This window comes from Danio rerio, chromosome 6 (genome assembly GCF_049306965.1).
Source record: "Danio rerio strain Tuebingen ecotype United States chromosome 6, GRCz12tu, whole genome shotgun sequence".
NCBI classification, from domain to species: Eukaryota; Metazoa; Chordata; class Actinopteri; order Cypriniformes; family Danionidae; genus Danio; species Danio rerio.
Genome location: NC_133181.1, coordinates 4,842,052 through 4,866,881, shown reverse-complemented (window position 1 = coordinate 4,866,881; position 24,830 = coordinate 4,842,052). Strand labels below are relative to the sequence as shown.

Genomic DNA, 24,830 nt, shown 5'->3' with positions numbered 1-24,830 from the left:
CAGGGCTCACTCCCGGGTCAGCATGCCAAAAAAGCTTTATAAACAGTCATCAGCTGAGTGTGAACTCTTGAATGCAGTGTTGTTAATCTAACGTAAACACACCAATAGTTCGAAAAAAAGAATTGAAAGGCTGATGGCTTTTTATTTGCATGTTGTTGTCTTTTACTATAAAAAATTGGTTATAGATAAAATATGGCAATTCTAATAGTTTAATAAAATTTATTTGAATTTTGGAAATCACCAAGCGACCCCCTGTGATTGGGGGGTCTCGACCCCCACTTTGAGAACCACTGCTCTTATATGTCATCTTGATCAAGTACTTTAAATTAAAGTAAACTACTTTTTACTTATATTCACAATTAGACTAAAGTTAGTTACCAATTATTGTGTAATATTTACACAATGGCAGGTGGCTCAGTGGTTAGCAATGTTGATTCTCGGCAAGAAGGTTGCTGGTTCGAATCCCAGCTGAGCCAGTTGGCATTTCTGTGTGGAGTAGGCATGGGAATGATAATTGTTTTCAAGGTATACCGCGGTTTGGAAAAGTCAAGGTTTTAAAATTTTCTGTAATACCGCCCCTAAGGCATGTGTAAGATTTTTTATTGACTTTTTTTGTTTTGTTTTTTTAAGGACAGCAGTTTCTCCAGCAGAAAAGATCTCCAAAGATGTCATTTAAATTGTAAAGAAATTTGTGTTTTTTGAAACTAATGAAGACAGCAGAAGACAATAATTCATTTTCATTATTTAGCCTGACATGTTTACTGTTCCAAAATATTATCAATCTTCAAAAAATATATATAATATATGGCTTTTATAGGGGGAAAATTTTTTGTTCTATATATCAAAGCAGTAATCACAATACTGTGATACCGTCAAACTGTGAAATTTTTATCCAAGGTTATCACACCGTCAGAATCTTATACCGGCCCATGCCTAGTGTGGAGTTTGCATGTTCTCCCCCTGTGGGTTTCCACTGGGTGCTTCGGTTTCCCCCACAGTCCAAAGACTTGTCAATTGAATAAATTGGCTGTAGTGAATGTGTGTGTTTGGATGTTTTCCAGTACTGGGTTGCAACTGAAAGGGCATCCGCTGTGTTAAACATATGCTGGATAGGTTGGTGTTTCATTCTGCTGTGCCGACCGCAGAATAATAAAGAGACGAATATAAGCCGAAAAGAAAATGAATGATGAATAACACGGTGAGAATGTGGTAAAATCTGAAAATGTGGTAAAAATCAGGGGCTTTTCTTTTTCCGGATTGCTTTTAAATACACATTTGGTTGGGTTTAGGGAAGGGGAAGGTTGGGGGATAGATCTGTTGGTGAGTCAGTCAGTCGACAGCAGCCTCTGGTGGATTTAATCGAGAACAGCAGGCGCGAATAGCACCCACGAGAGAAATTTCAGATTTAAAAAAGCACACAACGGCCTCTGGTGGATTCACGAAAACAAAAACTGCAAAAAAAAAAAAAAAAAAGCGTAGTTCCTGGGAAGTGTTTGGTTCTCTCTATAAATATATATAGTAATACGTTTTCAAAAGGATCCTGGGTTGGCTAATGTAGATGTTGGACTGAAGCAGCTGATATTCATTTACACTGAGGAAGGACAGAGAGTTGCTGAAGAACTACAGAGAGATTCAGCTGCTGTCTGGCCTTTCTACACCTCCCTTTCTTCATGTGTTCAACACTTTTTTCCTGTGTCATTTCATTTTATAACTTCATTTGTAAACTAATACGTTTTGTTTTCTTTGCATATACAGTTTTTTTTGGTTGTTATTTACACCCAGTGGAAATTTCAAGAGTTCACACTTAGCTGCTAATCAATAAAGCGTATTTGGCATGCTGTCCCGGGAGAGAGCCCTGAGCTCGTAATCTCCTCGAGCCCGGGGCTCCCTCCCGTTAGAAGGGCGAGAGGGGAATTCGAGGTCAGGTAGGTCTCGAGAACTCCCCTGCTTGTCACCGTGAGAAGTGTAAACTCAGGTTGTATTGGGTGATAATTTGTTTTAATCGATTGGCTATGGTTTGTGTTTTTGGACGGTGGGAGGAAACCGGGGAACCCGGGGAAAACCCACGCGAACACGGGGAGAACATGCAAACTCCACACAGAAACACCAACCGGCCCGATGGGTTGGACTGGCGGTGTTCTTGCTGTGAGGCAACAGTGCTAGCCACTGGGCCATCGTGTCGCCCGATCAGAAAAATTGGGAGGATGTAGGGGTGGAAAGGGGGGGAGCTTCACGACAAAGATAACTGGAGTGAAAAACTCAGGTTATTTATAATGTTTCCGTAATCATCTAATAGGGCAGATTACGGAGCTAACAAGGAGCCAGCCGTATTGATTATAAGCACGTGATCCTCTCGAAATTAGTTTATGAATAACCCACACTTCAAGTCAACAGCACCTTTAGAAGTATGTTTTCTGAGAAAATGTAGATGTGTTCAACAACCTTTTCCCCCAATGTATGTTTTTGTATTGTATTGTTGCATGGATGGCTTGAGGGTGAGTACATTAAAGGGTAATTTTCTTTTTTAGGGTGAATTATCCCTTTAAGAAGAATATTTCTACTCTCTTTCATGTCAAAGGCTCAGGAATGTTCAAGCTGATTGAAGCGTTCTAGTTGGACTCGTGGTGGTGTGTAGACCTGCATCTGCTGAAGGTCAGAATCATTGACTCCTGTAAGGGTTTTCTCATGATTGATGGAGCTTGGACTGGATTACAGCTGTATTCCTCTCAAGTGCGCAGCTTTAACTACTTGTGAAAGACAGTTCATAAACATTCACGTCACAGTGTGAGTTTTATCCTGCAAGTCACCTTGTTGAAGAGACACTTTACCACAAAAAGATATATATTTATGCAGGACATTCCAGAGATTGCTATATTTAATTTTTTACAGGACACAAAAACAATTTTTCTGAGGTTGCTCAAGGATGTTTTTATAGTCCCTGTATCATCACAGCAAGAAATGGAACAAAGGCAGTATGGTGGCTCAGTGGTGAGCACTGTTGCCTCACAGCACGAAGGCCACTGGTTCGAGCCCCGGCTGGGTCAGTTGGCATTTCTGTGTAGAGTTTGCATGTTCTCGCCATGTTGGCGTGGGTTTCCTTCGGGTGCACACACAGTCCAAACACACGTGCTATTGGTGAACTGAATAATCTAAATTGGCTGTAGTGTATGAGTGTGGATGACTGTGTATGGATGTTTTCCAGTAATGGATTGCAGCTGGAAGAGCATCCGCTGCGTAAAACATATGCTGAATAAGTTGGCGGTTCATTTATTGCATAAAATTAAAAAAAAAAAAATGGTGAAAAACTTGGGGGTCTGATATACAGACAAATATAACGCCCGATGTAAGACGTGTAGACACATGCATGCGGCATTATATGAGCCTTATACGGTTAAACTAAAGTGAAATTTGATGTATGGTTAATTCAAGGTCCCATAAAATCAAAATAAAGTTTATTAGATTTAAGTATCCGTATTGTTGGTTTTTAGGATATCTATTAGCTAGTGTGCACCAAAACAATCACAAAATTAGCATTTAGAAGATATAAAACGGATATAAAATGTAAAGCTCGTAGTTTGTCATTTCCGCCAGAATGGATTAAGGTTTTTATACTTGTCACCTTAGTTTCTTGTCAAATCGTGACCAATCAAATGCTCTCTAGTATCTGACATGCCCCGCCCCCTTCAAGATACTTCAAATTTGATACACTTGAGCTCAACCACTCTCACTGGCAGAGATGTAAGAGGGAAAGGGGGTGGAGCTTTTAAAGGGGAGGGGCTACACTATGTCCCTCCCTCTCTTCATATTTCAGTTGAGATCAACGTCAAACATCGAATGAAAATGCACATTTCAAAGCACTTCACAGGACCTTTACATACAAATTTTAAGGGGAAATGTGCATAATTTACATTCAAACAAACTTATTTATTTATAGTTTATGCAGTATATTGTGTGTTGGTTATTCCTGTGAGCAGCTTTCCTCAGTGGTGTGTATATAGAGGCCATGACAGGTCTGAGTTCAGATGGAGCGTCTGGCTCCGATAACTCTCTCCAGCTGCTGGGTAATGCTTAGTTTCCTCCCATTAGAGAGGTAAACCTCCAAACAGCAAACAGCCCATTAAAAAGCCATATCACTTACCCACTGTTAGAAGCGCAAACACCATTCGTCAGCTGGATTGAAGAGTGGGCCTGGAGGAGCGCTGGAGAACACCGACGCTCTCTAATCAACGCTAATGAGCAGAGCTATTAACCTTTCACTGCACACCGCTATCAAACACACTGTGAGGACAACATCCAGGTGAAGGAGAGCAAAGTCACTGAAAGAAGACAGATATTCATAAGTCAGATAGATGCAGATGGATGGATTAACGGATGGAGAATTGAATGGATAGACGGATATTAAAATGAGAAGAAAGATGGATGAACAAACAGATGAACAGATATAAAATTGGATTGATAGATGGATAGAAAAATGGAGAGGTGGATGGACAGGCAGATGGGTAAATGAATGGATGGACAGGTCAAAAATGAATAGAAAGATGGATGAACAAAAATTGATGAACAGACAGACTTACAAAAAGAGAGGGATAGATGGATTGAAAATTTGATGAATGGATGGGAAGACGGGTAAATGGGTGGGTGGATGGATAAAAAAATGGATAGAAAGATTGATGGATGGACAAACATGAATGTAAAAATAGAGATGGATAAACACACAGATAAATGGACAGATGGATGAACAGATGTAAGAATAGATGCATGAATAGATGGACAGAAAAATGGAGAGGCGGGAAGAGGGGTAAATGAATGGATTAATTGATGGATAGACATGTAGATGGATGGATGAAAAGATAGAATGATGGATGGATATAAAAACTGATAGATAGATCGACAGGCTGAGAGGTAAATGGATGGAAACAAAGAGAGATGGACGGATAGTTTTTAAAGATGGATGGAGAGACACACAAACAGATAGATGGACGGGTGGATTGAAAACTGGAAAGATAGATGAATGGAAAATTGATTAATCAATGAACAGACGGACGGATGGAAGGAAGGATAAAAATGGATAGAGAGATTGTTGAACAAAAGTGGATGTACAAATAGACGGGCTGATAGAAAAATGGATGGATGAATAGAAGAATTGATAGATTGATGGACAGGCAGATGTGTAAATGAATGGATAGATGAATGGATGGAAAAATGGACAGATAGATTGATGGATAGAGAAAAGGACAGAAATAAGAGAGATGGATGGATAAAAAGATGGATAGACAGATGCACAGACCAATAAATGCACAGACAAAGGAATGGATAGAAACATGGAAAGAAAGATGGATGGAAAGAGATTAATTAATGGGCAGACACATGGATAAAAGGATAGAAATGGATAAACACACATAAGTACAGATAAAAAACGGAGAGATGGATGGACAGGCAGATGAGTAAATGAATGTACAGATGGATGGATTAATAGAAAATGGATAGAAAAATACATGGATTGATGAAAAATAGAGATTGATGGATAGATTAAATAATGGATGGACAGATAGATGGAAAGAAAAATGGAAAGATAGATTAGTTATTGGACAGACGGATGGAAGGATAAAGATGGATAGAAAGATGGATGAACAAAAATGGATGGATGGATTGATGGACTGATAAACAGATACTTGGATGGAGTGTTAGATAGATAGATAGATTGATTGATTGATTGATTGAAGGAGGGATAGATAGATAGATATATAGACAGACAGACAGACAGACAGACAGATAGACAGATAGATAGATAGATAGATAGATAGATAGATAGATAGATAGATAGATAGATAGATAGATAGATAGATAGATAGATAGATAGATAGATAGATAGATAGATAGATAGATTGATTGATTGAAGGAGGGATAGATAGATAGATATATAGACAGACAGACAGACAGACAGACAGATAGATAGATAGATAGATAGATAGAAAGAAGGGAAGATAGATAGATAGATAGATATATAGATTGATTGATTGATTGAAGGAGGGATAGATAGATAGATATATAGACAGACAGACAGACAGACAGACAGATAGATAGATAGACAGACAGACAGATAGATAGAAGGGAAGATAGATAGATAGATAGATAGATAGATAGATAGATAGATAGATAGATAGATAGATAGATAGATAGATAGATAGATAGATAGATAGATAGATAGATTGATTGAAGGAGGGATATATAGATAGATATATAGACAGACAGACAGACAGACAGACAGACAGACAGATAGATAGATTGATTGATTGATTGAAGGAGGGATATATAGATAGATATATAGACAGACAGACAGACAGACAGACAGACAGACAGACAGACAGACAGACAGACAGACAGATAGATAGATAGATAGATAGATAGATAGATAGATAGATAGATAGATAGATAGATAGATAGATAGATTGATTGATTGATTGATTGATTGAAGGAGGGATATATAGATAGATAGATAGATAGATAGATAGATAGATAGATAGATAGATAGATAGATAGATAGATAGATAGATAGATAGATAGATAGATAGATAGATTGATTGATTGATTGAAGGAGGGATATATAGATAGATATATAGACAGACAGACAGACAGACAGACAGACAGATAGATAGATAGATAGATAGATAGATAGATAGATAGATAGATAGATAGATAGATAGATAGATAGATAGATAGATAGATAGATAGATAGATAGATAGATAGATAGATAGATAGATAGATAGATAGATAGTAAACCAAACTCTTGACAGAAGAAGGTAAATTGTGGTGTTTAGACACCCAGTTGGATATTTCTTTATTTTTTTTACAATGTACAACATATCAAAACATAGCAAAAGGTTCACAGTGTATAAAGGCAGTGATCGTGTTTTCATTGCATAGAGAACTGTCTGTCTGTCTGTCTGTCTGCATCCATGCAACATCAGCGGATAAAAGTCTCTTCTGCTCGTCCTCCAGTCAACACAAACACTGTTTACAGCCAGACTGTATTCCGCATCAAAGTTCATCCGGACTCCAAGGAAAGAATCAGCATAAAATATTCCAGAAGACGTTTTCATTAATCGGGAACATAGACGGAAAAACGTGAACACTTTACATACGACTCAGTGAACAGAAGACAACAGTTACTTTTCTCATTGTCTTGTGTTTGCTGTGAGTTATAGCAGGAGAAATACCTGAATCCATCAAAACAAAAACATCTGTGTATAAATATATAATGCAGCTACAAATATACACGCTTACTTACAAACTTACATCCCTTTAGTTTCAATAGAACACTGAGCTGTTCATACCAGTCACTTTAAAGAAATAATTCAACATCCTGTCATCATGTAGTCATCCTCATGTCATTTATCACTTTCTTCACTGAAGCTATTCTTCAAGCAAACTAAATGAATCAAATCCAAATACATTCATTCATTTTCCTTCAGCTGAGGGTGCTTTCACTCCTGTGGATCCATTCAGTTGTTCCAAAACAGAGATTACTATTGTTACATTGTTTCTCTTTGTTCTTGGTGCGGTTCGCTTTCACACGGCAACATTTCTAAACGGACTAAAAGAGCTAAAACAAGTCACGTGTGAGTAAACTCTCCTCACATTGGTCAAAAGCTATGTTTCCATCCACTTATTTTATGCGCAATTTGCATATGAGCATAAAAAACCAGTTGATGGAAACGGCATGATGTGCATAAATTTTGAAAATGCGCATAAAAAACTTATGCGCCTAACTGGGTAGGATAAACTTTTTATATAAGGATGCGCATAAACTGCGATGGAAACACTTTTACTGCACAAACTCCAGCATGCACATTAAAAAAGGTCATGTGATTTTGTTAAAAGAGATCATGTGATGCTTAAAATGTGTGTGAATGGACAAAACGTCAGGCTGAGCACATTATAAAACATCTGAAATGTTGTTTTGGTCATTATAAAACGCCTTACCATTTCAGTATTAGTGTTATTACATTATTAATGACCTCCAGAATCAAGAGCGCCTGTGCTCCGCGTCTGACACCGTCAAACGCCACTGCGCGCTCACTGCATGTCAGGATTGTCTTCTGAGGCGCATTCATTTAGAAAAGATTGGTGCAGCTTCTCCTACTGCAGCAAATGCAGTTTTTACTGTTGATATTTGGCGCCAGTTAATCAGGAAGTGACAATTTTGCTCGCTTTGACTCGGATGGAAACGCTGCTTCATTCGCACAACTTTTATGCGATAATCGAGTTTTGCGCATGAAGTTTATTCGCATTTTTGGATGGAAACATAGCTAAAGTCTCACAGTTTATTTTGTCCCGCTCAGCTGTTGCAAGGGGAGGGGGGAGGGACGGGGTAGTAGTAGTTTGGTGGTGTTTGACAAGGTGCGCGCGACGTGTCTGAAGAGCGAGGAGGGATGCGGTGGGAAGGGGTGAGAAGGGTGCGCGACGTATTTGTGGACCGGAGGGGGACGCGCGATTTCCAGGAGATTATCACTTTGTTTGCGGACATCCAGGATTCGCTGTGCATTTGGGGGAGACTCCGGAAACTACTTGGGACCTAGTGTGAAAGCACCGTGAGGACATATGGATGTTTCCCAGTGCTGGGTTGCAGCTGGAAGGGCATTTGCTGTGTAAAGCATATGCCGGAATTGTTGGCGGTTCATTCCACTGTGGTGACTCTTGAAACGAAGACTAAGTCTAAGGAAAATGACTGAATATGTATATTTATATGTATTTACGTATGCCTGATATCATCTTTGCATCAAATTACAAAAACTGGATTACTGCTTATGCCATACCTGTTAACCCTCCCGTTTTTCCCGGGATTCTCTCGTATTTTACAGTTCTATCCCGCTATGATCCCGTAAAGGTATTTTCCTGTATTTCTCCCGGATTTTCAGTCTTTCTTTGAAGCGTGGAAATAAACATTAAAGAGTCGAGCCTCCCAAACGCAACCCATTCCGCCGAACCACCAGGGGCCGCCCTTGCTCTTAAATGTGAGTCTGTTCTGTGCTTTCGCTTTGTTTAGGCAGGAAAACACTTTGAAATAAATATAAAAACGGCATGATTCCCTTCCTTTTCATTACAGGTGTCGTCGCCCCTTCATATGCAATCCTAAAAACAGTCATAGCGCTGCATGTCTGTCAGCTGACGCGCTTCAAAGTGATAAACAGACACTGTTTCCCAAACGGACTCTGTACACGCGATTTGAAGCGGAGCAAAAGTCTGGGTTTTGGGTGCGTGTTTAAACAGACATATACACATAATAATAATAATATCTAAAGATGTTCATCTTGATGTTTTTTTTTTTTTCAAACACAAATAATTTCGTCCTTAATGAGCATAAACAGTTAGGAAAGCAGTTAAATGCTTTCATTATAATGTTAGATGTGTGCAGTTTTAAAGTGACACCTGTTATATAATGTAATCAAACAAAAAAAATCTAAATAAATCATTCATTGGTTGCTCTTTAATCAGAATGTGTACGTTATACAGTGAAGAAACGGCTGATGAGATTTGATTCTATTTCATTGTAATAGCTATTCATTTTAATAAGCTGTACTGTTGGCAAATGTGAGTGGCGCAGTGGGTAGCACATTCGCCTCACAACAAAAAGGTCGCTGGGTCGCTGGTTCGATCCTCGGCTCAGTTGGCGTTTCTGTGTGGAGTTTGCATGTTCTCCCTTTTCTTTGTGTGGGTTTCCTCCGGGTGCTCTGGTTTCCCCCACAGTCCAAAGACATGCGGTACAGGTGAATTGGGTAGGCTAAATTGTCCGTAGTGTGTGTGTGTGTGTGGATGTTTCCTAGAGATGGGTTGCAGCTGGAAGGGCATCCCCTGCGTAAAAACTTGCTGGATAAGTTGGCGGTTCATTCCGCTGTGGCGACCCCGGATTAATAAAGGGACTAAGCCGACAAGAAAATGAATGAATGAATGTTGGCTAATGTATTTGCTGCTAATGTATTCTATTTATTTTTTCTTTTGTAAATAATAATAAAACATTTTACTGACCATTTAACTGTCTATTTACAATCTACAGTAATTTGGGGATTTTTTAAAGGGGGTCGGGGGAAACCCTTATTATGGTGGGCATGTCCCTTATTTACACATCCCAATGTTGACAGGTATGGCTTATGCAAGGTGTTACTAATTCAGCGTCTACGGAGGGTGGGACAGTAAATTTGACATTACTCTTTCTTCTGGTTGCCGATATCAGTCCCACACTACTTTTTTTCCTCTTTCTGAAAGTCTTGATAACACAATCGTAGCGTTTTTCTTTCATAATTTCAGCAAATGGGATTGTAAAAACATTAATTGTTGTGCTCTGCCATTCACTGCGCTCTAAGTTGTGAAAAAAACGTGAAAAGGCTCTATTATATACTTCGATTAATCCACAGAGAAAGTTACTTTTACCTTAGGAAAGAAACTCATCCATGTTTATGATGACACGAAGTTGAGTAAATGATGGCAGATCTGTCATATTCGCTCGAATTATTCCTGTAACAAGTGTCTGACAGACATCTTCACACTGGTGAACAGATGTGTAACGCTGTGTGGACATCATATGAGCTCGAGTCTTTCATTAGACGCTGAAGATCCTTCATACTGTACATTAACCAGTAGCATTACTGTACTTCCGACTCCATGTATCTCACGTCCAACACCGAGTTCTGGAGTATAAACCAGGAAGAAAATTGAGAAACAGATGTTCAGGCGTATCGTGAGATGCTTTATCGATGCTTCATCGAGTTGTGTTGCATTCAATCTATTACGAAAAACAACACAAAGCGCCTATTTTTAGGCTTGAATAGCCAATATCCCAGAGTTCCTCTCGCTCTTTAAGAAGTGTGCATGCTTTTGTGAGTTATTACATCACGTGTGTACGACTGAACCCGTGACTTCCAGTCGGAGATGACATTTAGGAAAGGAAATGCTACAACAACAACAAAAAATCTACATGGGCTCGTCTTATCCCAACATCGCTCCTCCGCATTTTCCTGCATTTAATGAGATGCAGATTATGCGCTCGACCTTCCTGCGGATCCACGCGTTGCGTCTGCATGGACTGATGAGGGTGTGTGAGCGCAGTCAGTCACTCACCCTGAGAAAGCATGAGATGGGGAAAGAGTGTGTGTGTGTTTCAGCGCATCAGCTGTGCATGAAGCTGCAGGGGGAATCCATTGAAGGGAAGTCGTATTTGCCCAGCGGAGACGGGTAATATGTGGTGGTGTAGACGTTGGTCTGTGGTAAGGGCGATGGGAAGAAGTTGCAGCTTTCATCTGGTGGAAGCAGGTTGTTCTTATTGAGAGTCTGCAGGGAGGCCGAGAGAAAGCACAAAAATAGTGAGAAACAGAAAGAACTTTAATATTTTAAAGGCCACGGAGTGTTTTGCATCATTCTGCAGGTCCTGTGATGTCATTCCTCTACCCAAAATGAAAATGAAGAATCATAGATACAGTTGAATTATTGGCCTCTCTGTATATTAATGGCCTCTCTGTATATTATTGGCCTCTCTGTATATTATTGGCCTCTCTGTATATTATTGGCCTCTCTATAAAACGTGTCGCCCCTTCCTTTATTTCTACTGTTTATTAACAGTTTTTTTCATATTTTTTATCTTATTAATTTGGGTGTAGACATTTTTGGACTGTGGTCTTAAGTTTTCCAGTTTTGGCTTTGGTACTGAGCTAATCTTTACACACAAATATGTCATTGTAAATCATCCTATAGAAAATATGAATTTAAAAGAGAGATCTGAAGGGGTTTATTCATTTATGCCGAGCACTTTTTAGATGAATCTTTGGAATAAAAAGTTTCTCTGGATTTATTAGGTACGCATTTGAGTAAAATGTATATGTATATATATATATATATATATATATTTTTTCATTAGTATACAATACTTCAGCTTAAAGGTGATTCATTTTGTCCCTGCCAATCATTTAACTTAAAGACTTAAAGTAACAAAACACAATATAACAATTTAATAAACAAAGTAAACAATAACAATAATAAAACAAATAATATTAATAACAAAATGTACACAATTCAGGGAAGGTCATATATACACCTAATCATCAAAGTCTATACTAAATAATATAAAATTTCTTGGTCTGAAGAGGAGACTGAGAGAGAAAGCTTACCATCATTCAATTTTTATTGACTAACTACAGCAGTACAAATTCAAATTGTCGTTAAATGTTAATGACGTTGTTATAAAATGATTGGTATTAATAACAAATTTATTTTGTTCCACTGGTATATAAATATCCATGACACAATTATAAAGTCCTTGTGACAAATATGTTCATGACAGATTTATGACATTGTCTTGGTAATGTCGAGTTGTCATGACAACGACAGGTTGGGATGTATTTGTTTATGTCAAGTTCAACATCTCAAACAATGTCACCTTCGAATTTAAAATGACATAGCTAAGCAAATGACACTTAATAACTGTTGCTATAGTATGCATAAAGTCTTCCTATTCATGACACTTTTAAATTGTTTTCTCTTTTCTCCTTCTTTGCTTTAAAAGATTAAGTTGATTTATTTTCTTTACTAACAATTTTATTATATGCACTTATCAGTGTTTCTGGTTAAACCTGCAATTAACAACTAAATAAACTTCATTTGTATATCGCTTTGGACACAAGCTTCTGCTAAATGACTGAATGTAAATGTAATTAAGTACTGTGTATTAAAAAAAAAAGAGAGAGCACTGTGGCCTGATGGGATACCTTGAACTCCATGGGTGTGTATAAATCATTCTTGGGCGCGCAGCTGTTGTCTTTATAGTGGAGATGGTTTGGGGTGCTGGGATGGATGACTGCAGATTCTTGCGGAGGTTTGCGGAGTCTCTGACAGTACACATAGACCAGGATGGAGAGTAAAACGGCTCCCAGAAAACAACATGCACCAGTCAGAACCAGGTGGAACAGAGAAAACCCTGCAGGAGATCAAGTCATGTTCATCTACAGTCAATAACCACATCGAAACCTGAAAGGGGCTTGATGTACACAACTAGTTAGAAGTTTGGAGATTTGCTAATGTTTCATAATGAGCATATTCTGCTCACAAAGGCTGTGTAAGTGGTCTGAAGTGCATAGTCGGTTGCGGTGCGGAGCTGGTGCAACAGGCTTGGGTCGGAACCACCCTCATGGAGCTGGGCCAGCGCCTGCGCTTGGTGCTGGTAGGTGGCCATAGCGTGCAAGGAGGAAGCAGCCAGGCCCGCAGCTCTGTAGGCTCTGGCTCAGAGGGAGGCAGACAACCTGCTGGCTTTGGACGGAAGACAAGGCGGACCCCGCCAAGAAGAGGCGCCACACAGACAAAGATTGACTGCAATGGCACTCTCAAGCTGTGGGATCACCTCACACCCCCTGGCTGCTCCACCGTCAAGAGTGCTGAGGGCAGAGGGCCACGCAGTTCGGGCAAAAAAAGGTTGTGTGAGCCTACTGTGCACCCCCGGGAAGAAGTGGACGTGAGGGTTCGAAGATCTGCCTAAGTGCCCAATGCAGTGCAGGGGCCAGCTGGGATGGTACGCCCTTTTGCAAGGGCTAGCCGCGATCTTAATTGCACAACAGACATGCCATCGCAGTGACGATATGAACTGTCCACGAGCACCGCATTAACATGCTGGACCCCCAGACATGCAACGCAGTGCTAGTGCACATCATCCGGGGACAGCAAACCACCGCATCCAGAAACGCACAGTCAGAACGACATCCGGAAAAGGACGCACTGCACGACTTTTAGGTGAAAGTGCAACTATACACACTGCTCTGGAGAACCGAACCCAAAAAACGCCAGGCAAGGGAGAAACCCAGCTCGGTCGTCTCCCGCCGCGTGCACCACACTCTGGACTGGGAGACCGCTCTCGTTCGCTTGAAATCGCTGTTGATCAGCAGGAGGAACCCTCATTGACTCTCTCAGGAGGCTGTGAAGTCTCTGAAGGGAAAAGGATGCCTCACCTTGCTCTCGCTATGCTTATATTGCCAAATTGATTGCAACAAGCATCAGCTGCGCAAGCTGACGCTGCCAACTCATTGGCATTTCATTGGCCCGATTATGTACTCTTTTAGACGATTGGCTTTCTGAGCGAAATCTCCATAGTGGAATTTTCACACAGCATTAAAGTTCCCCACCTGAAGGTGAAACAAGCCCAAACAAGAACATTATTACAACAATACTTTTGCTATTCCGTTCAGTTTTTTTAAAATTTGAATTTTACAGTGCATCTATCTCCTAACCCCACCCCCAAAAAATTGCCCACCTGGGATTTCTGTCAGCCCACTCCTCTGTGGTTGGAAAGAACTCGGCCTGTTTCCAGCTGTTCCAATGTAACAGCCTTTAACTATTTTTCATCAAATAAATGCAGCCTTGGTGAGCAAAATTGGCTTCTTTTAAAACATTCAAAATGCTAAAGTTTCCAATCTTTGTCTGGTGGTGTAAGTTTTCGACTCACCTCCACAGTTTGTGCTCCTCTTCTGTCCTTTTGACAGCACTAGAGTTAAAAACAGGACGAGTGTTTGTGAATCAGAAATGAATGAAAAGAGGGAACTGAGCTGAGCTGAACCGAACTGACCTGCGCTCTCATTGGGCCGACACTGTCTCTGATCTGTGGAGTTTCCAAGACAGGAGGCGGGGCTTATTTCACATGTACGAGCCCGGAGCTGAAGCCCCTCCCCATTACACTCTGCCCACTCTGACCACGCCCCCCACCCACCTGAAACAGCAGAGAAGGAAAAACAGAGCACATGTAATAACTATTATTTATATATTTAAAGAGGATGTGTGTTAGTTAAAGAGAATTTCTGTGTTCATGTAGCTTATTAAAAACATAAAAAGCAACTATTATTTTGGGATTCCAAAAATAAATGAATCTTCTGTGCTGTGTTAGTTATTTTTAGTTAATCACAACTAAGCCAGTGTTGTCTCGTCATTTACTGAAAGAAATCCTTAGAGCCCTTTATTTATAAACATTTAATGCAACTAAATAAGTCCAATTCTTAAATAAATGATTCTGATGCTGTGTTCACACCAGACGCTGGAGCATCAAACGCGAGTGATTTACATGTTAATTCAATGCAAACAAACAAATAGACATCCTGCGGTGCGATACATGCGAATGTCGCGATATGCGTGAATGGAACGTCGCGAATTGTGTTTTTCGCAAATTTCGCGCGAATCGCTCAAGTTCAAAAATATGAACTTAAGCGAACGCGCCACGTTAGCCAATCAGGAGCTTGCTCTTGTGGGGGCGTGATTGTGACATAGCATCTGTTGTTGGTGTCCCGGAGAAATCCTCCAGCCGACACCGACAATAGTTCAGCAAACTGGGCTCGGCTCAGTCAGAAGCACCGCTGAAAGCTTCCATTATCCAGGTTAAGTGTCTGGAGGACTTTATGAGCTCACAGAGCTGGATGCACCTCTGAAATGATCTAGTAGACTCAGGCATGGCCCTAAACGTATCAATGCTGTTTTTCAGCCTTAATAAAGCACATAAACACTGTTATTTTCTTCATAAAATCCATGTTAGCCATTTAGCAAGCTAAAGACACCAGGCAGACAGAAGCCCTGCCTATCACATAAATCCGCAACTGTTCTGAAGTGAATTTGATGCGCGAATAAAGCGGATTTGACACGCGAATGAAGTGGGTTTTAACGCACGAAGGAAGCAAGTAAACTCAAATGTTCACGTGGCTATCTACGCGCGAATAGCGCAATTTATCCGCATGTTCCGCGTCTGGTGTGAACACAGCATAATAAACTGGTTATTTATTAGAAACAAACCGAGATCATACATCTGGTATAGGCTAAATGATTCCAGAAACAAATAAAGACCCCCAAATGAATGACACTAATGAGAATTTTTTTTCTTTTCTTAGTAAATCAAACACAACCCGTACAACTGGTACAGTCAAACTAAACTAACTAAACACACACACATACAACTTAACTAATCACTGAATAAACGACTCTTACTTGACAGTTCTTTCTAGCGATTGACTCCGACTGATTCTAGAACAAATGGCTCTTGTGAACTGATTCTTTTTAAGAGAATCAATAATATAAAGCACAACTGGTTCAGAGTAGCTGATTTTTAAACAAATGATTCTGAACATATCTGAATGCAAACAATACATACAGTACAAGTGGTACAGTCCAAATGGTTCTAGAACAAATGACTCTTTTGAACGTTCTTTTAAATGAGTCAAACACATACTGGTATGAATGAAAAACATTGATTCCCAATCAAATGTCTTTTATAAATCAGTTACTTTTAGTGAATCAAACTAATACAAATTCAACCAATTCCAATATATTTTATGAGTGAATCTAAAGCACAGTGTAGAAGACACCCAACAAATTGACTTCATCGGTCAGTTATTTTTGTGAATATTGAAAATTAAATCTATATGAATATACACATGATGGGCTTTGTCTGCATTTATTTTTCCTACATTTTACAATTAAAATATTTACAGGGTTTCTGCAGATATCCCAATAAATAATGTCAAATTTAAGACTTTTTAAGACATAAATAAAGAACTACAACACCACAAAAACCAAGCAACAACAACAAAAAAAGAATTTAAATGAGCATTAGGTGTAGCGTTACATGGATATCGGAAAAATAAGACCTGTGCAAAAATAATTAAGACCTAGAACAGCGAATCTAAGACTTTTTAAGGCCTTACATTTCGATTTTTAAATTTGAGACTTTTTAAGACCCCGTGGAAACCCTGTATTTAAGGCCAATTACTGGATTTTAAAGACAAGCATTGTAAAAAAAAATATGTGAATGTATTTCTTTATTACAAACATTTACTCGAGATGACTTAATGAGATTTTGTCTTTTTTTTTTAAATTTCATCACTGTTGTGTGTTTCCTCACCTTCACACTCGTGTGTGTTACAGAGCACCTCCTCTGTGTGCAGGCCGATGCAGATGTCTCCAGAATAAGCCGGCGCAGGGTTCGAGCAGGAACGGGAGCGCTGGTGATGACCGCCACCACAGGAAGTAGAACACTGAGACCAGGAAGACCAGCATGACCACGCCCCCTTCACTGATAAACAACACCCGCTATTACACTACTTGTTTGGTGAACTTTCCATCACTATTTTATGTAACGCAGACATGTGGTAATGGTGGGCAGAGAGAACCAGCTCATTTGCATTTAAAGGCATAGACATCAAAAACTGTTACAATGTCTTCTTACCCCAAAATTTACATATTCAGCAGGGTAAAATAAATAATCTGATGGGTATTTTGAGTAGAAACTTTACAAACATATTCTGGAAACATTGAAGACTTATCTTACATCTTGTAAAATGGGAAAAATAGGAGCTATTAAATTTTTTTTTTCATTTAATTTTTTTTTCTTTAATATTTTTACTATTATTATCAGTTATTTAAAAATATTTATCACATACGGTTGAAGACAAACTTTTTAGCCTTTATTAAATTAATTTTAACAAATATTTCCAAAGTTTTGTTTTACAAAGAAGTTTTTTTTTTACACATTTTTTAAACACAAAATAGTTTTAATAACTAATTTCTTCTATCTTTGCCACAATGACAGTGCAAAATACTTTATTTATTAGTTATTTTTAAAAGATACCAATATTCTAATATTCATTGGTTTGTTCTGTAGCCAATCGAGAGAAATAATTAAGGCGTTTTTTACATTTACAGAAATAATAAAAAATAATTTGAGCCAAACTAAAATAAGTATGAAGTTCTCCAGTAAATGATTATATTAAGAAATACTGTGAAAACAATTAGAAAAAATATATATAAATTGTACTGCTTGTACTGTAGTCAAGTGTAAGTCTGTAAGTACATTATTGTCCTGTCTGACCTGGGCAGGGTTGAGTGTTGCAGTCCTGATACTCGACCGGGGCTCCGCTGCAGGCGAACGGTGTGCTCTTGCCATCCGGTGCGGCACAGGAGCGTTTGCGTGTGCGGAAGCCTTTGGAACATTCTTTTGAACATGTAGACCAGGTTTCCCATGATGCCCAGGCGGCTCCTTGCACTCGTGTGACAGGTCGACCCATTCTCAACAAATCCTCAACCAGACCTGCAAACATTAAAAACATTATCGCGTTACAGCAGTGATGCATGATGAATCCAGATAAAACTGACATTGTAGATGATATTATCAGATCGCAAAGACTATTAATTAAATAAATACAATATTTGTGCTGCAAGCTACACTCTGTTCATTTGCGGCTGAAAGGGCATCCGCTGTGTAAAACATATGCTGGATAAATTGGCGGTTCATTCCGCTGTGGGACCCCAGATTTCCAAAGGGACTAAGCCAAAAAGAAAATGAATGAATAAATATATATATATATATATATATATATATATATATATATATATATATATATATATATATATATATATATATATATATATATATATATATATATATATATTATAATATAATATATTATAATAATATTAAAGTAATATATTTATTATATAATAATAGTAAAAACAAAAAAATAAATAATAAAATTAAAATAATAATAATAATAATAATACAGTAAAAACAATAAAAAATTATAAAAATATAATAAGAATAATTAGTAGTAGTAATATCACATAGTCATAATAATGTATAATCACAAAACTATGACAAACTAATTTACTTAATTACTTTATTATTTTCTAACTTTATATAACTTAATTTATTTATTTATTTACTACAAACAAACAAACAATTCCCCCAAAATCATGCAGTGCTCTATGAGGCACTTCAGTGGGCAACAGATTAACTCTGTGGCTGTGGTGTGTGTGTATGTCTTGTAATCTTTATATTGTATAACAATACCTGTCATTTCTGACCTTGTGGGGACATTTTTTTGTTCCCCATGAGGAAAACGGTCATAAATCAAACAGAATGAAGTATTTTGAAAATTAAAATTTTAAAAATATATTCCTGTGAGGGTTGGGTATAGGGGTAGAGTTGGGTTACAGAGTAGAGTTACAGTATAAAAACCATGTAGTCTATGGGAAGTCCCCATAAAGATAGCTGTACAGGTTTATGTGTGTGTACCATCAGTCTCGCAGGCAGCAGCTCCGTCAGTGGTGGGACAGAGGCGTGTCTCTATCTTGCGTTTGCCGAGCTGTAAGTCATGAGGGTCTGCCAGCAGAGCTCTACAGGTATATCGGACCCTCTGCTCCTGCCGCGCTCCCAGCTGGGTCACATTAACAGGATACCAGGGGGTCCACGGTGTCGTTCGCCTCACTTCAGCACACGAGTCCAAATTACACGCTCTGTACTCCTAGATGCAGCAACACACACTTGACAAATGAAGCCTCTGGGGGAATTAGGGCTTTTGCTGATTTAAAGGGATAGTTCACCCTAAAATGAAAACTCACTCACTATTTACTGACCCTCACATGGTTCCTTGATCATTTGTTATTCTGCACAGTGCAGTAGAAGATATATTGAAATAGTATGGAAGTCTGGTTTCCAGCTTTCTTCTTTTTGTGTTTGAATAAAGTAAAAACTCATAAAGGTTTCAAACAAGTAAAGGGAGAGCAAATGATTAGGATTTTTCATTTTTAGGTGAACTATCCCTTTAATATGACCATTTGAAGACCATACCAGAGGGCATCCAGGACACGTGTTGCCATTCTCGCAGGTTCGAACGCGGGATTGGACTCCACCACCGCAGGCCACGCTACATTTGGACCAGGCGCTCCAGGAGACCCAGGACATCGGGACAGGACATGGATTCTTCTCATTACACAGTCTGAATCACACACAAATGAAACTTTCCAGTCAGATTTTAAAATAATTAATTGTTGTTATTAATTTAGCAAGTGCTTCTAACAAAAGCAACCCATTTCTATTCTTATGTGTTTCTTTTCTAAATAGATTTTACCCAAATTGTTTTAAAATGTGACACACACATAGAGGATTAATCTGATACACTTATAAGATGATTATTGGTTATTAAGTTTACTTTGTTATTTAGTTAGAAACCATCAAATGAATGACGATTGAGAGTTTGCAATATGTCTTTAATTAAATCTAATAAGTTAACTAAGTTAGCCCGACTCTAATCTAAAGACTCATAGGAGTTGTTTTTAGAGAACTGAAATCAAAACAAAGCAAAAAAGCAACCCCTATTCTATTTTTATTAGTTGTTTTATTTAAATAGATTTTATTCAAAGTGATTAAAAATGTGACAAAGGATTGATCTTAAACACTTATAATAGGATTGTTGGTTATTATGTTTAGTTTATTATTATAATGACTATTTAGTTAACAACCAAATGAATGACTCTAAAAGGGTTGGTACTACTTTTTGACTCAAACAAAATATAAATATAAAGTTTACCATATAAGATTTGTTCTGGGTTGTTCTTTTATACACATCATTGTTTCATGAATGATCTGTTGCAGTGGCCATCTTTGCACAAAAGACGACATATTCATTGGCTTCAATTTATATTTAAATGTATTCATTTTCAGTATCCTTACTATTTACAACAATATTTTGTATTTTTTTTCCTTAAATGATCAAGTTAGACGTTCTGTTCAGACTTATATTTTTTAAAAATCTATGGGTAAAAAAGCTTTTATGTTTAAGGGTCCAACAGATTGGAATAATTTACCTGCGAGCATTCAATCCATTACATCATTTAAGGTTTTTAAGCAGACTTTGCTATCATATTTTACTTTGGATTGTACATGTTTTTACTGAGGATGTTATTACTTATTTGGTGATTGATTTACTGATCTGTATATAGTTTTTCTACCTATATATATATATATATATATATATATATATATATATATATATATATATATATATATATATATATATATATATATATATATATATATACACGTATGTGTGTATGTATACTACTCCATCCCCCTCCCTTCTTTCTGTTTTTTTTATTTTACTTTAGTTTATCTATTTTTATGTTATGTCATGTTTTTGGATGTTGTGTAAGTCATGTTTTTGTCTTCTTGTGTTGTTATTATGTGATTGTGATTAATTGTGGGACCCCCTTGAAAACGAGATGGTACATCTCAAGGGGTTTATCCCAATGAATAAATATCAACATATAGGGGCAACATGGTGGCTCATGAATAAATATCAACATATAGGGGCACTGTTGTCTCACAGCAAGAAGATCGCTGGTTCGAGCCTCGGCTGGGTCAGTTGGCATGAATGAAGGAGATTAACATATATAGTTGAGGGCTTAATTAGTTATTAGTGGACATTACTATGATTACTGTGAAATATAGTTCTCAAATGATATTTAATGGATCAAGACAGTATTTCAGATTTGTTTTTCTTCTAGAGAAAGTCTTATTTTGGTGGGAATAAAAGCAGTTTTTTAATTTAAAAAAAATGTTTAAGGTCAATATTATTAGCCCCCTTAAGTAATAATTTTTTAGAAATGCATAAAAAATTCCCATTAAACAGAACTTAGGAAAAAATATAAAAGAATACAAATTTAACAGGAGGGCTGATTTATATTTGATATTTTATATCGACTGTACATCGATATAAAGTTCACCAAGTTAGTCCGACTTCAAACTTAAGACTCAAAGGAGTTGTTTTTAGAGAACTGAATCATTTGACATCAAAACAAACCAATAAAGCACAATCTGTTGTCAAGATGATTTATAAAAGCAGCCAATGTACTGTAGTTCTACTCCTAAATGAAAGACTCTTAAAGGGATAGTTCTGTTTTGAGGTCTCACCTCTCCTCTCGCGCCTGGCCTACACACACGCGTCCTCCGTGTCGGGGTGAAGGATTGTTACAGGATCGCTGACGGACCTCAAACCCAATCCCACAGCTGGTGCTGCACTCGGCCCAGGATGACCAGGGTGTCCAGCCTCCATTCCTAAACAAACACACACAATAACATATTACCGCTTATCAATTGATCAATTTACCTAGGTTAGATTTAGGTCATGATGTCAGGTGACCAAAATTCAATGCCTAGCTAGTATCTAAGGACAACGTTATTTTGACTTCCAATAATGATGTCAACTTACGTTGATATTTGGTTGACTTTAGGTGTTGTTGGAAAGTGACCAAAATCCAATGTCTGATAGATGTCATAGTGGTAACGCCCACACAATGCCAAGGTGTAATGCCAAGATAAGACTTTGATATTTGGTTGATTTTAGCTTGGAAACTGGACATTGACGTCAACCTGACATTGGGTTCTGATGTCAACCTGATTTTCATTTCCGAACAAAATCCAACATCCCCACAACGTTGGGGTACGGTGGGGTACAACATCAGTAAGACGTCATGTCCTGTGCCTGCAGGGTATTAACGTTAAAGTGCAGATTATTGTAATACCATTTGTTACTTTTTTTTTCTTCTGGGTCCCACACAGTTTGTGTTGAGACAACAGGAAGAAAATAAGTTGACTTCTTAGTGTTTACAAATTTAAGTGGATGGAACATAAAACATTTAAGTTAATACTTCAAGAATTGTGTTCTAGCTTGTGTTTTAGCTTATTTACAATAAATAGTTTGAAACAGGCCCGGATTGGCTAATAGGGGGGACCAGGAGAATTGCAGTTGCACTTTTTTCCATTTATTTATTTGACCATAGCCTCACTATTTTATTCATTATTTTGCAGCAGCTCCGCTCTTTTTATCTATTTTCTCGCAGCCGCGTGAGCAAGATGCAGACTGCAGATTAATGATGATGTAATTCAGATGAGTCACTACATTGATTGGTTTGAAATACATTACATACATTGATTTGAAAACACTTTTTTTTTTGAGTGTGTGAAACATTTTTTTTTTATAGATATTTTTGCCCATTTTCTAGAGATATTTTGGTATAATTTGTATAAAAAAAGCCCCAAAAGGTGGTTCACAGTGAATTCGTAACAGCGTGTTTAGGCACTAAGTTGAGCTTTTTTTTTTAATTATTATTATTATATTTAAAATGTTTTTATTTATTATTATAAAATATACTTTATAATTTTTTTTGCACTTTTTAACATTTTGATCAGTTCTTTAATATCTTTATGTACATTTAATTTTAGTCTAGTTTTAAATGTAAACTTATTTCAGCAAGTTTTCCAATAAACTTTAATTAAAATAAATGTTTAAGTTGATGTTTTTTTATTTTATTTCATTTCGTTTAAATAATTTTTTAGCGCTGTCAAATGATTAATCATAATTAATTGCACCTAAAAAAAGTTTATATTTACAAGATATTTTTTTCGTACTGTGTATATTTTTGTGTATATAAATATGTTCGTGACTATTTTGCATAAAATACACACACTGTACAAAAAATACAAAAATATTCAAAAGAAATATATTTACATTTATATATATATATATATATATATATATATATATATATATATATATATATATATATATATATATATATATATATATATATATATATATATAAATATCAGTTATACTAGTTTAAATATATATATAAATATATTTCTTTTGAATATTTTTGTATTTTTTGTACAGTGTGTGTGTATTTATACATATATACATAAATATGCACAATACACAGGTATATATTATGTAAATACAAACTTTAATCTTGAATGTAATTAATTATGATTAATAATTTGATTGCACTATTTTATTTTATTTTATTTTATTTTTATTTTATGGGGATCCAAAAGCCCAATTATTATGAAACAAAATCACACTGGTTTAAAATAACATGAAGGGTAGTGTAGGGACATCTGGGAACAGTGTAGCGAGCTTTGCACCATTACAAAGTTTGCAAAGTTCCAGCAACTTTTTCCCTTTAATAACCATGACAGGCCCTCTGGAGCTACATGAAGTCAGGCAACTCAATCTAAGAGCCCAATAATGACTTCGCAGGATGGTGTTCACAACTTCAGAGCGCTTCAGTAGCATCAGTTTTATTAAAGGCAACAGTAGCATTCTGACAAAGATGAATTAGCAGCTCATTACTCAAGCTGTATGTCATGCATTATAGACCCAGCTCTTCTTTTGTTGCACAGAAGCATTATGTCCAGTTAGTTTCTTGTACCCAGACCGGAGATGTGTGTGTTTAAACAAGCTCTCTAGGTGAAGAAATAATTGGAACATTCATTCAGTGACAGAAAGTGACTGCAGGATAATAGGACATGCAAAGGGTGAGAAGCGCTGCGTCAGCGGACTGCGGTTAACCGATTATGTGCTGTCAGGGATGTTTTCATACATTCGGGGGTGAATATGACTCTTAATTTGGCCACAACTTTCTCTGTGTTTCAGCAAATGTAATGATTTTTGGTGACAAATCTTATTTTGACACATTGAAATTTTTCAAAAATTCGACCATTCATTCATTCACTTTCTTTTCATTTTGACGGAAGAAGTCTGTGGTGGGTTATTCAACATGTGGAGGGTTTCTTAGGTTATTAAAGGTGTTTTCTGTCACTACTTGTTTAACCTGCATTAATGCATTCAGTGCAAGCTGCATGATTAATCATTAAAAGATCAGGATCTCAACACCCACGTAAATGATGGTGATTTGGATATGTTTATTAATCCTTCGAATCGCTGCATTCAAATCTGTTTACAAAATGCAAAAAATCAAGAAAGAGATTCAGTCTTTAGTTTACAAAGATTAAATATCACAGAAGTACTGGGAGAATAGTTTGTAGTTTAGATAAAACCACTGATGTTTATGGTAAAAATTTAATTTTTAGTTATATGCATTTAACAATGCTTAAAAATGAAAGTTGAGGCAATTACATTATTTAACCAGTAAGTGTCGTCAACCAGCCATCAGAAATATGCCACTGAATAATTCTTCAACA

At 37.3% G+C, this 24,830-nt stretch overlaps 1 protein-coding gene across 1 annotated transcript in view; it reads right to left on the bottom strand.

The window, feature by feature from the left end:
• Positions 1 to 6,802: 6,802 nt before the first annotated feature.
• The window catches only part of sema5bb (sema domain, seven thrombospondin repeats (type 1 and type 1-like), transmembrane domain (TM) and short cytoplasmic domain, (semaphorin) 5Bb), a 116,614-nt gene continuing 98,586 nt past the window's right edge, over positions 6,803 to 24,830 (bottom strand). Inside the window, exons 14-22 of the mRNA XM_001340262.10 lie at positions 21,759 to 21,902; positions 19,638 to 19,785; positions 19,083 to 19,311; positions 17,880 to 18,098; positions 16,914 to 17,084; positions 14,601 to 14,741; positions 14,481 to 14,519; positions 12,757 to 12,965; positions 6,803 to 11,326 (exon numbers count right to left, since the gene is read on the bottom strand). Of these exons, the coding sequence (XP_001340298.6) occupies positions 11,165 to 11,326; positions 12,757 to 12,965; positions 14,481 to 14,519; positions 14,601 to 14,741; positions 16,914 to 17,084; positions 17,880 to 18,098; positions 19,083 to 19,311; positions 19,638 to 19,785; positions 21,759 to 21,902 (1,462 nt within the window). The 3' untranslated portion in view covers positions 6,803 to 11,164. The remainder of the gene's footprint in view (positions 11,327 to 12,756; positions 12,966 to 14,480; positions 14,520 to 14,600; positions 14,742 to 16,913; positions 17,085 to 17,879; positions 18,099 to 19,082; positions 19,312 to 19,637; positions 19,786 to 21,758; positions 21,903 to 24,830) is intronic.